The sequence below is a fragment of the Drosophila rhopaloa genome, unplaced genomic scaffold (assembly GCF_018152115.1).
Source record: "Drosophila rhopaloa isolate 14029-0021.01 unplaced genomic scaffold, ASM1815211v1 contig_163, whole genome shotgun sequence".
Taxonomy (NCBI): domain Eukaryota; kingdom Metazoa; phylum Arthropoda; class Insecta; order Diptera; family Drosophilidae; genus Drosophila; species Drosophila rhopaloa.
Genome location: NW_025335043.1, coordinates 12037217 through 12054639, shown reverse-complemented (window position 1 = coordinate 12054639; position 17423 = coordinate 12037217). Strand labels below are relative to the sequence as shown.

The 17423-nt window shown below is 43.2% G+C and overlaps 8 protein-coding genes across 9 annotated transcripts; 5 read left to right on the top strand and 3 right to left on the bottom strand.

The window, feature by feature from the left end:
* Positions 1-130: 130 nt before the first annotated feature.
* On the top strand, positions 131-3785 carry LOC108052050 (choline transporter-like 1). The gene is made up of 9 exons (XM_017134369.2): positions 131-406; positions 889-1265; positions 1331-1485; positions 1540-1769; positions 1827-2127; positions 2426-2705; positions 2769-2931; positions 2996-3217; positions 3276-3785. The coding sequence occupies exons 1-9, from the start codon at positions 290-292 to the stop codon at positions 3504-3506; spliced, it is 2076 nt and encodes a 691-aa protein (XP_016989858.2). The 5' UTR covers positions 131-289; the 3' UTR covers positions 3507-3785.
* On the bottom strand, positions 3654-4987 carry LOC108052051 (ribosome biogenesis protein BRX1 homolog). The gene is made up of 2 exons (XM_017134370.2): positions 4776-4987; positions 3654-4713 (listed from the first exon to the last, which is right to left on the bottom strand). Exons 1-2 carry the CDS (start codon positions 4893-4895, stop codon positions 3763-3765), a joined length of 1071 nt encoding a protein of 356 aa, XP_016989859.1. The 5' UTR covers positions 4896-4987; the 3' UTR covers positions 3654-3762.
* Positions 4988-5184: 197 nt separating this feature from the next.
* Positions 5185-5608, bottom strand: LOC108052034 (protein twisted gastrulation). The gene has a single exon (XM_017134350.1). The coding sequence runs from the start codon at positions 5601-5603 to the stop codon at positions 5193-5195; it is 411 nt and encodes a 136-aa protein (XP_016989839.1). The 5' UTR covers positions 5604-5608; the 3' UTR covers positions 5185-5192.
* A 418-nt stretch (positions 5609-6026) lies between these two features.
* On the top strand, positions 6027-9175 carry LOC108052059 (RNA-binding protein 45). The gene is made up of 9 exons (XM_017134380.2): positions 6027-6447; positions 6510-6704; positions 6767-7146; positions 7216-7279; positions 7336-7433; positions 7593-7699; positions 7763-7933; positions 8155-8228; positions 8508-9175. The coding sequence occupies exons 1-8, from the start codon at positions 6131-6133 to the stop codon at positions 8224-8226; spliced, it is 1404 nt and encodes a 467-aa protein (XP_016989869.1). The 5' UTR covers positions 6027-6130; the 3' UTR covers positions 8227-8228; positions 8508-9175.
* A 244-nt stretch (positions 9176-9419) lies between these two features.
* On the top strand, positions 9420-10944 carry LOC108052039 (general transcription factor IIE subunit 2). The gene is made up of 5 exons (XM_017134358.2): positions 9420-9594; positions 9667-9771; positions 9847-10009; positions 10068-10358; positions 10597-10944. The coding sequence occupies exons 1-5, from the start codon at positions 9533-9535 to the stop codon at positions 10852-10854; spliced, it is 879 nt and encodes a 292-aa protein (XP_016989847.1). The 5' UTR covers positions 9420-9532; the 3' UTR covers positions 10855-10944.
* Positions 10945-11201: 257 nt separating this feature from the next.
* Positions 11202-13874, top strand: LOC108052038 (chitooligosaccharidolytic beta-N-acetylglucosaminidase). 2 transcript variants are annotated; one of them, XM_017134356.1, is made up of 4 exons: positions 11202-11286; positions 11707-11822; positions 11908-12542; positions 12622-13874. In XM_017134356.1, the coding sequence occupies exons 2-4, from the start codon at positions 11752-11754 to the stop codon at positions 13728-13730; spliced, it is 1815 nt and encodes a 604-aa protein (XP_016989845.1). In that variant the 5' UTR covers positions 11202-11286; positions 11707-11751; the 3' UTR covers positions 13731-13874. The 2 variants fall into 2 exon arrangements, with proteins under 2 accessions (XP_016989845.1, XP_016989846.1); XM_017134357.2 differs by lacking the exon at positions 11202-11286 and having other exon boundaries at positions 11624-11822; positions 12622-13711; positions 13774-13874.
* Positions 13862-14902, bottom strand: LOC108052040 (transmembrane protein 50A). The gene is made up of 4 exons (XM_017134359.2): positions 14731-14902; positions 14537-14671; positions 14344-14473; positions 13862-14282 (listed from the first exon to the last, which is right to left on the bottom strand). Exons 1-4 carry the CDS (start codon positions 14812-14814, stop codon positions 14173-14175), a joined length of 459 nt encoding a protein of 152 aa, XP_016989848.1. The 5' UTR covers positions 14815-14902; the 3' UTR covers positions 13862-14172.
* Positions 14903-14966: 64 nt separating this feature from the next.
* LOC108052041 (adrenodoxin-like protein 2, mitochondrial) lies at positions 14967-15921 on the top strand. The gene is made up of 2 exons (XM_017134360.2): positions 14967-15230; positions 15312-15921. Exons 1-2 carry the CDS (start codon positions 15112-15114, stop codon positions 15649-15651), a joined length of 459 nt encoding a protein of 152 aa, XP_016989849.1. The 5' UTR covers positions 14967-15111; the 3' UTR covers positions 15652-15921.
* The last annotated feature ends 1502 nt before the right edge of the window (positions 15922-17423 follow it).

The following is a 17423-nucleotide window of genomic DNA, read 5'->3' as shown; positions in this document are numbered from 1 at the left end:
CTTAAATATTTGTAGATATTTTTTACCCCACATTCGCTAAAAATACCTTTTAATTTTTAAATTACGCGCACATCCAATGCTTTAAGCCATAAATATTTGGGATTATCAGGCCACTCATCGACTGGTCACACCAAACATTGGAGGACTACAATAGGCGTTGTTGTTGTTCATCGGTTGTGAATCAAAATAAGAATAAACAAGTGGCTCAACATACTCAAAAATAGATATAAGCCCATAGTGATAAAAGGAATTAAAATCGCTAATTACTTAGCAGTATAAAAAGTGCAAAATGGGTTGTGCGGAGAGCAAGGATGGCGAGGGGGAGGCGCAAAACAATAGGCCTAAATACCGGTCCTGCACGGACACCTTTTGGCTGGCTATTTACATTATATTCTGGCTGTTTTTGGTAAGTAATCCATGATATTATACCATGTAGAGATATATAGAAATGTGTATAGGAAAAGTGAAAGTTAAGAGATCAATCTGCGCAACGCTTCTCTTTGTTTGTGTGTGAGCGATTTTGCGGGAGGAAAAAGCGGCTACTTGTTACTTGAAAATGTCTCATACTCGTGTCGTCATCGCTGGCACATGAGCGGAATTGTTAATTCCGCTAATGAAAGCGATGATTTAACATTCAGGGTTAGCTTAGGCTTATACTAAAGCTGAAGCCACACATGAATCCCCATTAAATGAATCAATAACAGCAGGACATAAACCTCCCCCAAAAGCATTTCCATGTCAAGCATTTGCATGGGTATGTCCACCAAAGCGATTATAATAATAATAATAATGCCCCTTGACATGCCATGCTCATGGGGCGTTGGCAGCTTTAACTATGATCTATCTGCTTATATGAACCACTTTAATTCCCCTAATCTTCTTTTACAGATTGTGATCGCCATATTCTCGTTTGTTTACGGCAATCCCTTGCGCATCATCAATGGCTACGATTCCTTTGGCAACACCTGTGGCGTCAAGCACAACGAGAAGTTCCAGGGCTTTCCTCTGTCCGGCCTGAATACCCTCGACAAACCAGAGCTCTTCTACTTCGATGTCAAGGAGCTGAAAAAGTCCTTGAAAATATGTGTCAAGTCGTGTCCCGCCAAAACCATGACTAAAGGAAAAGAGTTGCTGGATTACTACAGTCAAACGGGCACTCAGCTCTGCAAATACGACTACAACATGCAGCAACTGAATACGGCGGGAGAAAGTTCCAGTACCTTCAATTTCCTGGGTCCCTGTCCCAGTTTACCCGTCCATGAGAGGTGAGTTGATGGTATTACCAAAATCAAATGTTAATTTAATTCACACATTTGCTATTCATTCACAGTGCTCCTGTCCTCCATCGTTGTGTGCCCAAGGGCACTGGAGAGAAGGTTCAGAACTACTACGACATGCTCAACAACTGGGATGTGGCCCAGCAGTTCGTTGGTGATATTTACTCCACCTGGCACATAATTGCCATGGTCTGTGGACTGGCCTTGCGTAAGAGAAATCTAACTCTCCATCAAACATAATCTTAATAGATTGTTTCTCTAGTCATTTCCATTGCCCTTGTGACCATGATGCACTGGCTGTCGCGCATTGTCTCCTGGGTCATCTGTGTCCTGGTTATAGTGGCCAGTGTGGCACTCACCGTCGCGCTGTGGTATGCCTACTATAACATAAAACACAAGTCTGGCAATAACACGCAATACTCCCTGCTGGAAGAGTATGTGCGCAATCAGCAGGCAGTTTTAACTTTGGCTGTCTTGGCCACCATAACTATGGTAAGATTCTTTATTAAATATCTTATTACTAGTTACTTATTTACACTTTTTCTACAGATAATCCTGGTGGTAGTGATATACTTTTTGAAGAACAAACTGTCTGGCTTGTCTGCCCTTTTTGAGGAAGCTGGCCAGTGCATGATGAATCTTCCCGGACTTTTGATTGCCCCGCTAATAGCTTTTATTGTGCTTATAGCCTTTTTAAGCTTCTGGGTGGCAGTGGTTATCTGCCTGGCCACAGCCAGCTCTCCTGGCCAGAGTCCCATTGCTCCGTTTGACAATTCAAAGGCCCATCAGCAACCTCTGCCAACCAATTCCCTTTTTTTGCCCAACAACACCAATGCCGATGATATAAGAAGTAAGTAGTCATATCTACTTTTAAATATTTGAACCCATTATCTGCAGGGCTTTAAAGCAGCTCAATTCGAAATAATCTAAATCAAATACTTTTTGCATTTTTGTGGTTGTGTTATTACGTGATTTGGTGAATAAGTAAGTGATATTTGATAAGGGCACAGAACTTTACTCTTGTGTACATATTTCTGTGTTTCTATCTTCACCACTTGTGGATATAAAGTGTATATACAAAATAAACCATTTCCTAGATAAAAGCAAATATGTTTTCAGAGAAATAATTATATGTTTTCTTTATTAAGCTAACTCGCGTGTAGAATATGCCGATGCTGGAGCCCTTCGCAGCATGTTCTGGATCTATGTGGTGGGTCTTATATGGACTGTGGAGTTTATTTTCGCCTGCCAGCAATTTGCATTGGCAGCCGCAGTGGCCTTCTGGTACTTTCAAAAGCCGACAACCACACCCACGACTTACGCCATTGGCAAACTGATCAAGTATCATTTGGGTACGGTCGCCAAGGGATCATTTATAATCACTATTTTCAAGATTCCCCGCCTGATACTCACATATTTGTATGCCAAGTAAGTTTTGTCTTTTGTTTGCTTTGTGTTGTTATTTTTTACTAATTTAATTCTTTAATGCAGATTGAAAAAGGGCGAGGATAAGGGATCGGAGTGTGCCGCCTGCTGTTTGAAATGCTGCATTTGTGGCTTCTGGCTTCTGGAGAAGTTCATTCGCTTCTTAAATCACAATGCCTACACGGTGGTGGCTATTGAATCCATTAACTTTTGTCCCGCGGCAGGCATTGTAAGTTTTAAATCGGTAAAACCTTTTCTGCTAAACTATACAAGTTATATTGTCTATTTTTAAGGCTTGGAATGCCATGGCCACGAATGTTCTGCAAGTGGCGACCATCAACAGCGTTGGCGATTTCATCCTTTTCTTGGGAAAGGTTGTGGTGGCCGCGCTCTCCGGCCTGATTGGTATCGTTTTGCTCAAGGACATGCCCGGTCTAAACTTTTACATGGCCCCCGTCATTATCATTATAATATTCTCCTTCTTTATTGCTCATATTATACTATCACTGTTTGAGGTAAGGAATTCCTTTTTATCATGTTTAAGACGAAGTCTAACTGATGCCTTTTCGACAGATGGTGGTAGATACTCTATTCCTGTGCGTCTGCGAGGATAAGACTTTAAATGGACGCTCTGGTCGCTGGGCACAGAGTAATCTAGCCAAACTCGTAGGCGAGGACCCCCTGCAGCCTGGCGAGGAGCCGCCCATCGAGGTGGTCCAGATGATGCCCATCAACAAGCAGCCATTCAGTATAACCCGACTCCCCCAATCCGATCCCGAAGTGGCTCCCATGTCGCCAGAGTAGCTCTAAGAGGCAGCCGGCAGCTTTGGCTTATGTATTCCAGCCCCAGAAACTCCCGAAACTCAACGCACATCTCATTAGGATGTTAATATTTATAAACATAACATGCATAACTCCGTCGCGACGTACAAAGCAAAACAGTGGGACTAATAATATCTGGTAATCTTGTCTATTGATATATTCAAACTTAGGATGCACAGTTTGTAAACGTATTTATAAAGTTTAATCGTTTTTGTATCTAAATGTAAAATTGAGGTGTTTAAACCTTTTTCACACGTTTAACAGTTCTGGCCTTCTTTCTATCGATCACTTCTTTGATGGCCTTTAGTTGTTTTTCCTTGATCTTCTTTGTCAGCGCCGACTTCGGTGTTTGTTTGGCAGCTTCCTCCTTCTTCTTCTTGGCTATCGCAGCCAAAATCTTTGCCGTCTCCACAGGATCGTCATCCTCGAAGATTTCCTCGTTATCCACGCCATCGTATGCTCTCACGGGTCGGGTGGCCTCATGTTTGACCTTCTGCTCTACTCGGTTCACATACCTGTCCTTGGCGGATTTTTTGAGAAGCTGTCTCTGTTTTGCGGGACTCACATAGTCGGGATTCTCCCAGATGGTTTTGCCTGTAAAAGAGCCATCGAATATTTTCACGGGATTCATCACATAGCGCGGTCCCACCTCCGAGAGACCACCATCTTCGGACAGAATTTGGAAATTCCTGAACCAGATGCGGTTGTCCAGGTAAGTGAAGGTGAATACATGATCCACGAAGGGTTGGCTCTTGGGATGATGATTCGGTACGGCGTAGGTCTGGACGAACAGCTCTTTGAGCAGCTTAAGATGCGGCAGCTCATCAAATTTGGAGTCAAAGGAGAGCAGTGGACGTGATCCTCGCAGGCAATTTCCGGTCATCTTTAGCTCAGCCATTGTGTGGATGTTCTCAATGAGGAACTTGGCCGACGGGCCAGTGGAACCCGAGGTATTGGACACCCACATGTACAGATCCCTTTTCCGACGACCCTCGAAAAGCATGGCCTTATTGCAGTGCTTCATCTCGCACATTTCGTTGACCACCGACAAGGTTTTGGAGCGCTCCATTTTCGATTCGGGACGGTGGTGGGGCATGAGTGTCTTGATGTCCTTCATCAGATGTCTGTCTCGGTGGCTAATACCACGAGCGGAGAAGACCAGCACTCGCTGCTTGTTCACCCACTTTTCCTGTAGAGCAAAAGAAGTTTTTAATAACGAAATTGTGGCTTTAAAGAAGTCTCAGTTCTTGCCTTTTTAGGCACCACTTCGTCTGAGGAGCGCTGCGGTGGCAAAGGTGGGTTTTCATCCAGCGGCACTATCTCCAGCTGAGGAGCAGCCTTCTTTTTCTTATTCTGAAACTTGCGACCCATTTGGCTTTGATTAATTAATCAAAAAATAACTAAAAAGAAGTGCAAATCCAAAACAACGTGGAGTTCGAATGACAACAACCAGGGATGGCAAACGATTTGAAACCAGGGTGTCAAGAGCACGTGCATCTAACAAGTATTCTAAAATGGAATTTTCCAACACTGAATTTTAAATACCCTTTTATTGAAATCCGTTAAAAAATCAAAAATAGATTTAAATTAGTTTTGTTTATTAAAGTAACATTTAATTTACAAATACAAATATATTTAAATAATGCTTCAAGCTGGCAAAAGTACTCCTCAATCCTCCTCATCATCGAATCCAGGTTCAGGACACAGTCGACACCTGCTCTCGTTTATGCCATAATTCATGCAATGTTCGCCCACGCATTCGCAGCAACCATCATGAAACCATCTGTAGCTGGTAGCTCCCGTTTTGAGGCATGTCTGGCGGCATCTATTCCAAGACGTGCACTGATCCAGATACAAAACAGTGCAATTTAATCCTGAATCTGGTTGGTCATCAGTTGAAAAGGACACTACGCTCCAATTGTAGGTGTATCCATCGTTTGGCGAGGAAGACATGGCTCTGAACAAAGCTGACATTCCTTCGAATTCTTCAGTGTGCGATTTCCTTCGCATTTCAGCCATAGTAGCAAAAACTAATTGCGAAAATGAGAGGAAAATAAGCATATTCACAAGTAATTTCATGTCGAATGGCTAATTGTAACTGAAGTGTTGAAGGCGTGGACAAATGGTTTTTAAAGACATTTTATAGTTCAGGTAGAATTAGCTGACTCGCAGGTAGAATGAATTTTTACCAGCTGTCACCAAGGGGGTTTATCTATATTATTAATATTACCTAACAGAGGTTGGTCCTTTTGAGATTTATGATCTTACTATCTCCTTAAATCAATAACAAAATGGTATTGTGGAAACAATTACCCTTTTACCCAGTTTTAGTTAGTGTGGATTTTCCCGGATTAATCATTAAAACAAATTATTATTATTTCATTTTCAGTCCAGGAATATTTGAAATTTGACACAAAAATGAAGTATTAAAGACCCAGTGTGAATATCCGCATTTTGCTATATTTAAAATAAAGTATTTTGACAAAAATTGAGGAAGGTCATACATTTTTTGTGTATACGCCATCAAAGCGGCAAAAAACGGGATTAAGAGGTGAAGTGCGAAAATTGCAGCGGAAAAAAAGAATATCAGCAGAAGAACCAGAATCATGTCAGACTATCGATCTCAATCTCGCGGTGGCGGACGTGGTGCCCAAGAGTACTCCAACGACGACGATCCGCCGATGTCGCGTCTGTTCATAATTTGCAATAAAGCGCATACTGAGGAGGATTTCCGTGAGGCCTTTTCGCAGTACGGCGAAATCGAGGACATTTGGGTGGTAAAGGATAAGCACACGCAGGAAAATAAGGGCATTGCCTACGTTAAGTTCTCCAAGACATCCGATGCGGCAAAGGCGCAGGAGGAGATGAACGGCAAGACCATTGGCAAGATGGATCGCACCCTTAAAGTCCTGGTGGCTGCCAAGTATGAGTACTTTATTGGAATGCTGTTAAACGTGGCCTCACCCCTTCTTTTTTTTTTTGCAGTCGCAATCAGGGATCTAATAAATCAGAAAATGAGCAGGAAAAGTACGTTAGGCTGTTCATTGTGATCCCCAAAACGGCCACCGAGGAGGACATTCGCGAAGAGTTCGCCCAGTGGGGTGAAGTGGAGACGGTGACCATTGTCAAAGAGAAGAACAATGGCAATCCCAAAGGCTTCGGCTATGTCCGCTTCACCAAGTGCGTGGCAAATGCAGCGTTACTAACTTTTCAGGCCTGACTAATGTTATATTAATTGCCAGGTTCTACTATGCAGCAGTGGCCTTTGAAAACTGCTCCGCCAAGTATAAGGCCGTCTTTGCCGAGCCGAAGGGCTCCACTCGCACCCAGCGGGACCAGTATGGTCGTCCTTCCGAGGAAAATCCGTTGTATAGCGGATCAGGACGTGGCAATTCCAATTTTAATGGAGGAAGTAATAGCAGCGGTGGGGGAAACAACTACAACAACGACTGGAATGCATCGCAGAACAACGACATGTCGGCCTTTTTGCGCATGCAGAATGTCCCTGTGGCCCAGCCTTCGTGCCTTGAGGTCAACGTGAGCAACTGCGTTAACCAGGATCAGCTCTGGCGGCTCTTTGATATTATACCCGGTCTGGATTACTGCCAAATCATGCGGGAACGTAAGTAACGTCTTCTTATTAATTAATTTAATTTGTATTTCTAAAATCAACTTCTTACTAACTTTACAGATGGACCGCGCACCAATGAGGCCTTGGTTGTATACGACAACCCTGAAGCTGCCATCTACGCCAAGTAAAATTAGCCCTAGAATCCTTCATTATCAAGGCTTTAATATATTTTTTCTTTAGGGATAAACTACATGGCCTGGAATATCCGATGGGCGAACGCATCATTGTTAAAGTCAATGGAATGAGCTCGGCTCGAATGGACACTTCCTTCATAGACAGTACGCGAGTTAAATCTATTAAGGGTTATAGACCACGCCATCACCTATAGCCATTTATTAAAATGTTTTGTTTCGTTTATTTTCCAAAATTTGTTGGGCTTTAAACTCTTGCTTAATGTTGCTGTCTGTTTAATATAATAATGTGGTCTTCCATTTTAGAGCGAACCAAAAAGGATGCCATCTGCAATGTGCCATTGCCCCCAACTCAGCCACTGGCCTCGCCCGACGCCCAGGTGGCCCAGCGTCTGTTTATCGTGCTCTCGGCGGTAGGTACCACTGTACTGTGACGAATTGGCATTAGTTATGAACGTTGTTTTTTATAAATTCAGAATTTGCCGCATTCGATCTTGAAAAACATATTCTCCTGCTGGTCGGGACTGATTGACGTATATCTATTGCCCAACAAGAATTGCGGTTACGTCAAGTATGCAGAGTCTGAGAGTGCGCAAATGGCAATTCACACCCTTAACGGTGCAGAAATATGCGGTACTAAAATAAAGGTATGCAATTTTTAGACCCTTAACTTGACTTGCAAGCTTCTAAGCGTATTTTTTAACAACAAATTTTTTATTTCTGCAAATTTGTTTTGGATAAAAACATAAAAATTAACATCTTTAAAGTTGTTCAGAAGAAAACAGAAACATGGAACATTACAAATTTAAACAATAGTTCGCCTAAGCATAAATAGGAAGAATTGTAATCCATTTTAATCCTATTTTAGGTCATGGAGGCGGAGGAGCGCAGTGGATCCGATGGCGATGACGTTGGACGTAAGCGGGTGCGCCGAAATTAAGTGTAAGTACCTAGTGGAAAAAAGCAAAAATCCCGTATCCTTTAATGTAGCCAAATTGGGAGTAAGTGTGTATGCCGTGGTTCGAGGTAAGTAGTTGTGCAAATTCTGAATCCTATTAATGATTTAAATTACGCATTCGCCTAACGCTTGTGTGCAGACAGTTCTGTTCGACCAATCGATTAGAACTTACAACGTGCACCGGTTGGCCATCGACGATATCTATGCCGCCACTGAGCGCGAACATAATAAGCCAAACCATTTTTATCTTTCTATCTCCACAGACCCACTGACAACCAAGAACTTACAGAGAACGCAATGTACGAGTACGTAACTAACTTGAGAATACAGTCCGATAAAAACAGTTGAACTGACCACCACGCAACAACCAACCAACAACGAAAAACCAAACAGCCACCACCAAACAACCGCTCAGTACCAGAACACTCTTAAACGGAATGCCACAATAACCACGAGGACTGGAGAACGCAGACCGGAACCGGCGAACGGAGACGGGTGAACAAACAGCCAACGAATTCACCACACCCGTTGACTACCATTGACTAACTGAAGAAACTCAAGTGGGCTCTCGTACAGAGCACTAGTAGAAAGACCCTTACGACATTTAAACGGATCCAACGAAAGTGCAATGCTTAATATATATAGTATATACCTAATATCGTATATATGCATATCCAAACCGCTTAGGGGACTTTTGAATCTACCCGTAATACGGAAACGAACTCTGTGAAACTTGTACCATTACTAACGTATTCCGACGAGATCCAGCAAAGCAATGAATTCAACCATAATGAATGTGTCAAGAGCATTGACTCTTTCTCGTAACCTCACGATTTAGCCGTGCGTAAATGATATTTCATAAACTAAATTTAACCAATACCTTACTGTGTAAGACCATTAATAAATATTACTAGATGAAAAAAATAAAAAATTTGGTGTTTTTGATTTATATATGGGAACTGCTAGTAAAATCGCAAAAAAAGGAACTTTAACGGTTACAAAATTATTTTGGATTCCAAAATACATAATGCTTTTTAAAGTATGGGAAAATGTCGATATAAAATAAATAAATATTTTATAAAATTTTACATTTTCAAAAACAAACGGACTCATTTGAAAGGGCATAAAAAGAACTAGTTCTAATATAAAATTACCTACACAGCCCTGGTAAATCATAGTTCCACAGACAGCTGACTTGGATTTTGTTTAGATTTGTGAATTGTTGATTTTACGAAACGGGACAAAATATTGAGGTTTATTATAAGGAAGATAATAAAAAACATTAAACATGGATCCAGCACTGCTTCGCGAGCGCGAGGCCTTCAAAAAGAGGGCGATGGCCACGCCCACGTGAGTAGCAGACATGAGGCCCCGCTGATGAAGATTGATTTTTGAGAATGATGAATTATCCTTTTAAAATAGCGTTGAAAAGAAGTCCAAGCCCGATAGACCAGCTCCACCGCCGCCCAGCGATGAATCCAAGCGTAAAATGCGTCCGCCCACAGCTCCCAAGCTGGATGCGTCCACGTGAGTTCCTTAAGAGCATTTCCCTGTTTCAGGATTGGGTACTTACCATGTGGATACCTCTCAATCCTTTCCCAGATACAAAACCATGTCGGGCAGCTCCCAGTACCGATTTGGAGTGCTTGCCAAGATTGTGAAGTTCATGCGCACACGTCATCAGGACGGCGACGATCATCCACTGACCATTGAGGAAATTCTGGACGAGACAAACCAACTGGACATTGGTCAATCTGTGAAGAACGTTAGCTGCCGTATTATATACTCCTCAGAGTGATATTAATAGTCTTTCTCTGTTCTAGTGGCTTTCTAGCGAGGCTTTGCACAACAATCCCAAGGTGGAAGCAAGTCCATGTGGCACCAAATTCAGTTTCAAGCCAGTGTACAAAATCAAAGATGGCAAGACCTTGATGCGACTTCTTAAACAGCACGATTTGAAGGGTCTGGGAGGCATCTTGCTGGATGATGTCCAGGAATCCCTGCCGCACTGCGAAAAAGTCCTGAAAAACAGAGCTGCCGAAATACTTTTTATAATTAGACCAATTGACAAAAAAAAGATATTATTCTACAACGATAGGACAGCTAACTTTTCGGTAAGCACATATTATTTGACTTCCTAATAGAAATGTGTTGCATATTGCCAAAAAAAAGCAATATCAACAATCTTACATTTTGTTATAAATGAATAATATAAATTTAAGCGGTAAAAAACATTTAGCTTTCTACCATTTTATAGGCTTTAAATATATCAATTATTTCATATTTCATAAAATGATTTAAGTAGCCTAATCCCAATTCTTTAAAAGTAATTATATATTAATTGTCCTGCAGGTGGACGACGAATTCCAGAAGCTATGGCGTTCCGCTACGGTTGATGCAATGGACGATGCCAAAATCGACGAGTACCTCGAGAAGCAGGGCATTCGCTCCATGCAGGATCATGGCCTCAAGAAACCCGTTCCCAAGCGCAAGAAGGCAGCTAACAAGAAGCGACAGTTCAAGAAACCCAGAGATAACGAGCATTTGGCCGACGTTTTGGAAGTCTATGAGGATAACACCCTAACACTGAAGGGCGTGAATCCTACCTAGAATTATAACTTTAGATTAGACAATAAAAATAACTTCTTAATGAAAAAAGTACAATCAATAATTTGGCGCTATAAATTTCTTTACCTACAATCTCATTGAGAGTCCATATTTCTGTGGTCTAATATTCATTCCAGGAGATTTATGAAACCAGATTGCCTGCTGCTATTGGCTTAGAACTTAAAAATACGACTCCCAGCACAGGGAAAAATAAAGAAAGATAATTAAAAAGCAAAACTATGTAATCTCGTCTTGACATTCTCTATTGCTCACCCACTTAGACGATTGCTTGCGTGTGAGTTGGCCAGAATCGATGCTGGTGGGCTGATAAATTGCCAACAGAGGGAAGCCATAGCTTTAGTCTGCTTTGAACAGCACCCAAGTTCAGTTGGAATTGATTTGGAATAACTTATATTTGTGCGACAGTGGATTATCGTAAGCAAATTTTATTAACTGGCTTTTTACTGGCTTCAAGAACCGGATTCATCCTTATCTAAGGGTTGATAACCGGAGAATTTCACTTGCTTGTCAAATACTGGACGAAAACGTTTTTATTGCATAGGGGTTAATTTAGGAAATATCGAAAAATTTAAATTTAAATAAATTTATTTTTCTATATTAAAAATAACAACAAAAAACAAACGAAAAAATATATTTTAATTGTGTTGTTCAGTCAATCCACATTATTTTCAAAATGTTGCTTAATTTTAGAGAGAGGGTATTCAAAAGTGAACTTCCTGAAAATCCAGTTCTTTGTTTACTTGGGTTGACTCTTCGGGACGGACAATGAGCTCTTTGCTCGGCGGCTAAAACTTGTTTTGAAATACTCAATCTTTTTAATTATTATTCCCGAAGCATTCGCCAGTTGACTTTGAGAGTTTCTGTGCTGAGGTTGACGAAATGAAGCGGACTGCACTAGGAGTGGCCCTGCTCCTGGCCCTGGTGGCTCAACTTACGGCGCACAGCTCGGAGTAAGTGTTAAAAACTATATAGTATACATGTTATATACCCCTGATCGGTCATTAACTTTCTCTTTAATTCGTTTCCCCAACCCAGCGACTTGGTTTACGGCTTTGAGTGCCGGAATGGTGTCTGCCAGAAGGTGGAGCTCAGTGAGGAGAACTTTGCCAAGGCAATCAGCATGCCCGTGTGCCGGCTCTTCTGCGGCAGTTCCATCGGCACCTTGTGGCCCAAGCCCACGGGTGCAGTGCGTCTCGACACATTGATGCGCCAGGTGGACATCTCCTTCATCGACTTCAATGTCAATGGCACTGCGCGCCAAGAGAAGCTGTGGCGGGCGGCTGAAGACCGTTTCATGGACATGCTGGACGCCCAAATCCCCAATCGCAAGATCCTCGCTCTAGGTGGCTATCGTATGTCTGTGAACATCAACACCCCGGATGAGCCGACTCCGGCCAGACTCACCCTGGAAACGGACGAGAGCTATACTCTGGATATCGATACAGATGCCTCGGGTCATGTGCTGGCCAACATCACGGCGGCCAACTTCTTTGGCGCCCGGAATGGCCTGGAGACCCTAGCCCAGTTGATTGTCTACGATGACATACGCCGCGAGGTCCAGGTGACTGCTAATGCCTCCATCAGCGATGCTCCGGTATACAAGTGGCGTGGCTTGCTTCTGGACACCTCCCGTAACTATTACTCCGTGAAGTCCATTAAGCGAACGTTGGGTAAGGCATTGGTTAAGGATAATGGCAGAAGAGGGGTATCTATATGAGCAGCTTAATGATTATCCTTCTTCCCTTTTAGAGGGCATGGCCCTGGTCAAGCTGAACACCTTCCACTGGCACATCACAGACTCCCACAGTTTCCCCCTGGAGGTGAAAAAGCGACCGGAACTGCATAAACTAGGAGCCTACTCCCAGCGCCAAGTGTACACCCGTCGGGATGTGGCCGAGGTTGTGGAGTACGGTCGGGTGCGAGGTATCCGTGTGATGCCTGAGTTTGATGCACCTGCCCATGTGGGTGAGGGATGGCAGCACAAGAACATGACCGCCTGTTTCAATGCCCAGCCATGGAAGTCTTTCTGCGTGGAGCCACCTTGCGGACAGCTGGATCCCACTGTCGACGAGATGTACGACGTCCTGGAGGACATCTACGGCACCATGTACGAGCAATTCAACCCAGACGTCTTCCACATGGGCGGTGATGAGGTGTCCACCAACTGTTGGAACAGCAGCAAGCCCATCCAGGAGTGGATGAAGAAGCAGAGCTGGGGTTTGGAGACTGCCGACTTTATGCGCCTGTGGGGACACTTCCAGACGGAGGCCCTCGGTAGGGTGGACAAGGTGGCCAATGGAACGCACACGCCCATCATCCTGTGGACCAGCGGACTCACCGAAGAGCCCTTCATCGACCAGTATCTCAACCCGGAGCGTTACATCATTCAGATCTGGACCACAGGAGTCGATCCCAAGGTGAAGAAGATCTTGGAGCGGGGCTACAAGATCATTGTGTCCAACTATGACGCCTTGTATTTCGATTGTGGAGGAGCTGGCTGGGTTACCGATGGCAACAATTGGTGCTCTCCCTACATCGGCTGGCAAAAGGTGTACGACAACAGTTTGAAATCCATTGCTGGCGACTACGAACACCATGTCCTGGGCGCAGAGGCAGCCATTTGGTCGGAGCAGATCGACGAGCACACGCTGGACAACCGCTTCTGGCCGAGAGCCAGTGCATTGGCCGAGCGTCTGTGGTCGAATCCAACCGGGGGTTGGCGCGAAGCCGAGTCCCGTCTGCTGCTCCATCGCCAACGGCTGGTGGACAACGGTCTGGGTGCGGAGGCCATGCAGCCGCAGTGGTGCCTGCAAAACGAGCACGAGTGTCCCATTGACGCGTACGATGCACAAGCTTAATAAGCGATTATGTCTTCCTTCTTAACGGTCACTATCCTTGTAGATGTAGTCGGGGCGGCGGGCGACTTTGGGTGATCGTTTTCTTTCAACTCACAACGCTCTCCGCCTGAAAATAAATAACAGCTCAAAGGTGGCCTAACGCAAGTGACTTGTCGTTTATTATGTTTAGTATAAATGAGATTATAGGCCCTATTCTCCGCTCCATTCCGATTCAAAGTGGCGAAATCAGAAGTAAGGAAATCCCTTATAGCTTCACCAGTTCCGATTCCTTTGAATCCGATTGGAAACAGAGATGTACAAGTTATGCATTTGAATGGGGTCAGGCTGTGGGAGTGATGGTGTCCCCTGCCTCTGGCATCAACTCCTGGGACTCCTGAATATGTACGTATGACTCTAGATACTAAAAGAAGCGTTCCCTTTTGCAAAGTGTTGATTGGAAGCTCTACTCGTTCCACTCCTCTTCGTTGCGACCGAACTTGTAGATCAAACTGGCGAACAGGATGAAGACGTTCTGCATCAGCAAGGCTACTCCAAACCAGCCATCTTTCTTATCTGTGGCGAATTATTTATCGTTATAAATCTTATGTATCACAAAACCTGGGTAATCCCATACCGTTGTTGATGAAGTCATCAATCATCACCCAGACGGCGGCTATAATGGATGCAAAGCCCATCACGAAGCCCACAAGCAGCCAGATCTTGGCTATCCTGGCGCCAGACTCCGATGAGTTCTCCTCCGAGATCTGTGCACAAAACAAAAGGAGTGAGTCATTTTGTGGGCCCTATACAAAGTGTTTTTCTCTTACGTGCTCCCCTTTGACCGCGTTCACCATGCAGAAACTGATGGTGCCGAAGATGCCGATGAAGACATGTCCTGTGGTAATCTGGTGATTTCCATCAATCGACATGGCATCGATTAGGACCCACCATCCTGCGAAAAACTAATAAGAAAAAGTTGCACAGTCAGGTGGGCGACCATTGTCTGCTGGTGTATCCTTACCAGCAGGCCAGCGATTATGGATGAGTTCTTGTTCCGGGACGTCTCCCCTGTGAAATAGTTCGCCACATTGTCTAACACACCCATTGTTTAGCTTTTAAAACGTAATTTAATTTATTCTATTCCTATCTTCTTGTTTTGGCCCACAGGGTTGCCAGGCTGTCTGGAGCTGAATAGAGGTGGAAGTTATATTTCAGTATTTTGGTATATTTTCTTCGGTCTATGGTATTTTCGGTTAGTTCCACAACGGTCACTCTACCTTCTTCACGTTCAACGCAATTTTAATTGAAAATTTCAATTATTATTTAACAACCGATCGCAGCGACACGAGTGGGTGCGTGTGGTCAGTGCTTAGATAGAGATTGAGTAGAACTCGTTGCCAAAATGCTAGTCATAAACACCTGTAGAACTGCCTCTAGATTGGCGCTTCGCAGCCTCAACCTGCGATCACCAATCGTCTCGCGCACTTTCTCGGCGGGATTGGCCCTGAAAACGAAAGATGTGTGAGTAGCCCTCATTGATTAGGGGCACAACAATAGCAATTCCACACCTTAGACCAAACATTGACCATTACCTGTTTGCAGTGTTAACATAACCTTCGTGCGTGCCAACGGGGACAAGATCAAGACATCGGGCAAGGTGGGCGACTCCCTGCTGGATGTGGTCGTCAATAACAGTGTGGATCTGGACGGCTTTGGCGCCTGTGAGGGCACCCTGACCTGCTCCACATGCCACCTGATTTTCAAGACCAGCGATTTCGAGAAGCTCCCGGATAAACCCGGTGATGAGGAGTTGGACATGCTGGATTTGGCCTACGAACTGACAGACACCTCGAGGCTTGGCTGCCAAATCACGCTGTCCAAGGACATGGAGGGTCTGGAGGTTCATGTTCCCTCCACCATCAATGACGCCCGCGCCGCGTAGATAGACGCTACCCACTTTGTTATACTTTGTTGCAATTTTGAGTGCTAATTCGCTTTAGTTCAACTAGATGTAGTCAATATTTTTGAATGAAATCGTATGTGTTGTCCCAGGGACACGAAGCTCAGGCGGCTATTATAGATGCGTATACAAATCTGATTCCGATTCCAAATGCGGATTTGCCTCCGCTGTTGTTTTTAAAGTGTTTAAGCTCAAAGGGATTAGATCAATATGTAAATACGTGTTCCCAATAAATTTACATGTTTTTTCGTATTTCTTTGTTGGTCTTATTGAACTTGTGTATTCCGGCGTTTATCTTATCAATATAAGTATTTTTAGTTGCTTGTCGGCCGTTTCTTAAATTCAAACGACAATTAAACTATTTTTATACCCTTGCAGAGGGTATTATAATTTTGGTCAAAAGTGTGCAACGCAGTGAAGGAGACATCTCCGACCCTATAAAGTATATATATTCTTGATCAGGATCACCTCCTGAGTTGATATAGCCATGTCCGTCTGTCCGTCTGTCCGTCTGTCCGTCTGTCTGTTTCTACGCAAACTAGTCTCTCAGTTTTAAAGCTATCGAGTTCAAACTTTGCACACACCCTTCTTTCCTTTGCACGCAGTATATATGTCGGAACGGCCGGGATCGGCCGACTATATCCTATAGCTGCCATATAACTGATTGATCGGAAATGCCATAACTTTGGTGTTTGTAAAGTTAGGAAGTTGGAATTTTCTATGGGTTTTATATTTGGCCAATCAATCCGACCTACCAAATTTCATAAGGATCGGCCGACTATATCCTATAGCTGCCATATAACTGATTGATCGGAAATGCCATAACTTTGGTGTTTGTAAAGTTAGGAAGTTGGAATTTTCTATGGGTTTTATATTTGGCCAATCAATCCGACCTACCAAATTTCATAAGGATCGGCCGACTATATCTTATAGCTGCCATATAACTGATTGATCGGAAATGCCATAACTTTGGTGTTTGTAAAGTTAGGAAGTTGGGATTTTCTATGGGTTTTATATTTGGCCAATCAATCCGACCTACCAAATTTCATAAGGATCGGCCGACTATATCTTATAGCTGCCATATAACTGATTGATCGGAAATGCCATAACTTTGGTGTTTGTAAAGTTAGGAAGTTGGGATTTTCTATGGGTTTTATTTTTGGCCAATCAATCCGACCTACCAAAGTTCATAAGGATCGGCCGACTATATCTTATAGCTGCCATATAACTGAACGATTGGAAATGCTATAACTTTGGTGTTTTTAAAGTTAGGAAGTTGGGATTTTTTATGAGTATTAAGAACGCATCATATGAATAATTTTGGAGAATATAATTTACGGAGTATTCTGCAAGGGTATATCAACTTCGGCTCCGCCCGAAGTTAGCTTTTCTTTCTTGTTTTGTTTTGAAAATGATCCAAATTATCATTTTAGACTTTATAATTTAATAGCTCCTTTTTCAATTCATAATTGTTTTTCATAGATAATATTAAATCTGTTTTTGTAGTCGGCAAAACAATTGACACAAGTTGAAATTTTCCTCTGTATCATAATGATAATGCAGTTTTTACATGCAAACCAAAAGAGTATAGTATACTTTTAATCCCAACTTTATTATTATCTGAAACTTGGGACTCGCAATCTAAGAATGACAATGCTGAATATCAATGGTAAAAGTTAATAAAACTTTCTGGGACGCTAAACTACCAATTTAGCAAATTTATTGTATTTTTAGCAAAGCTCACAGCCAAATGC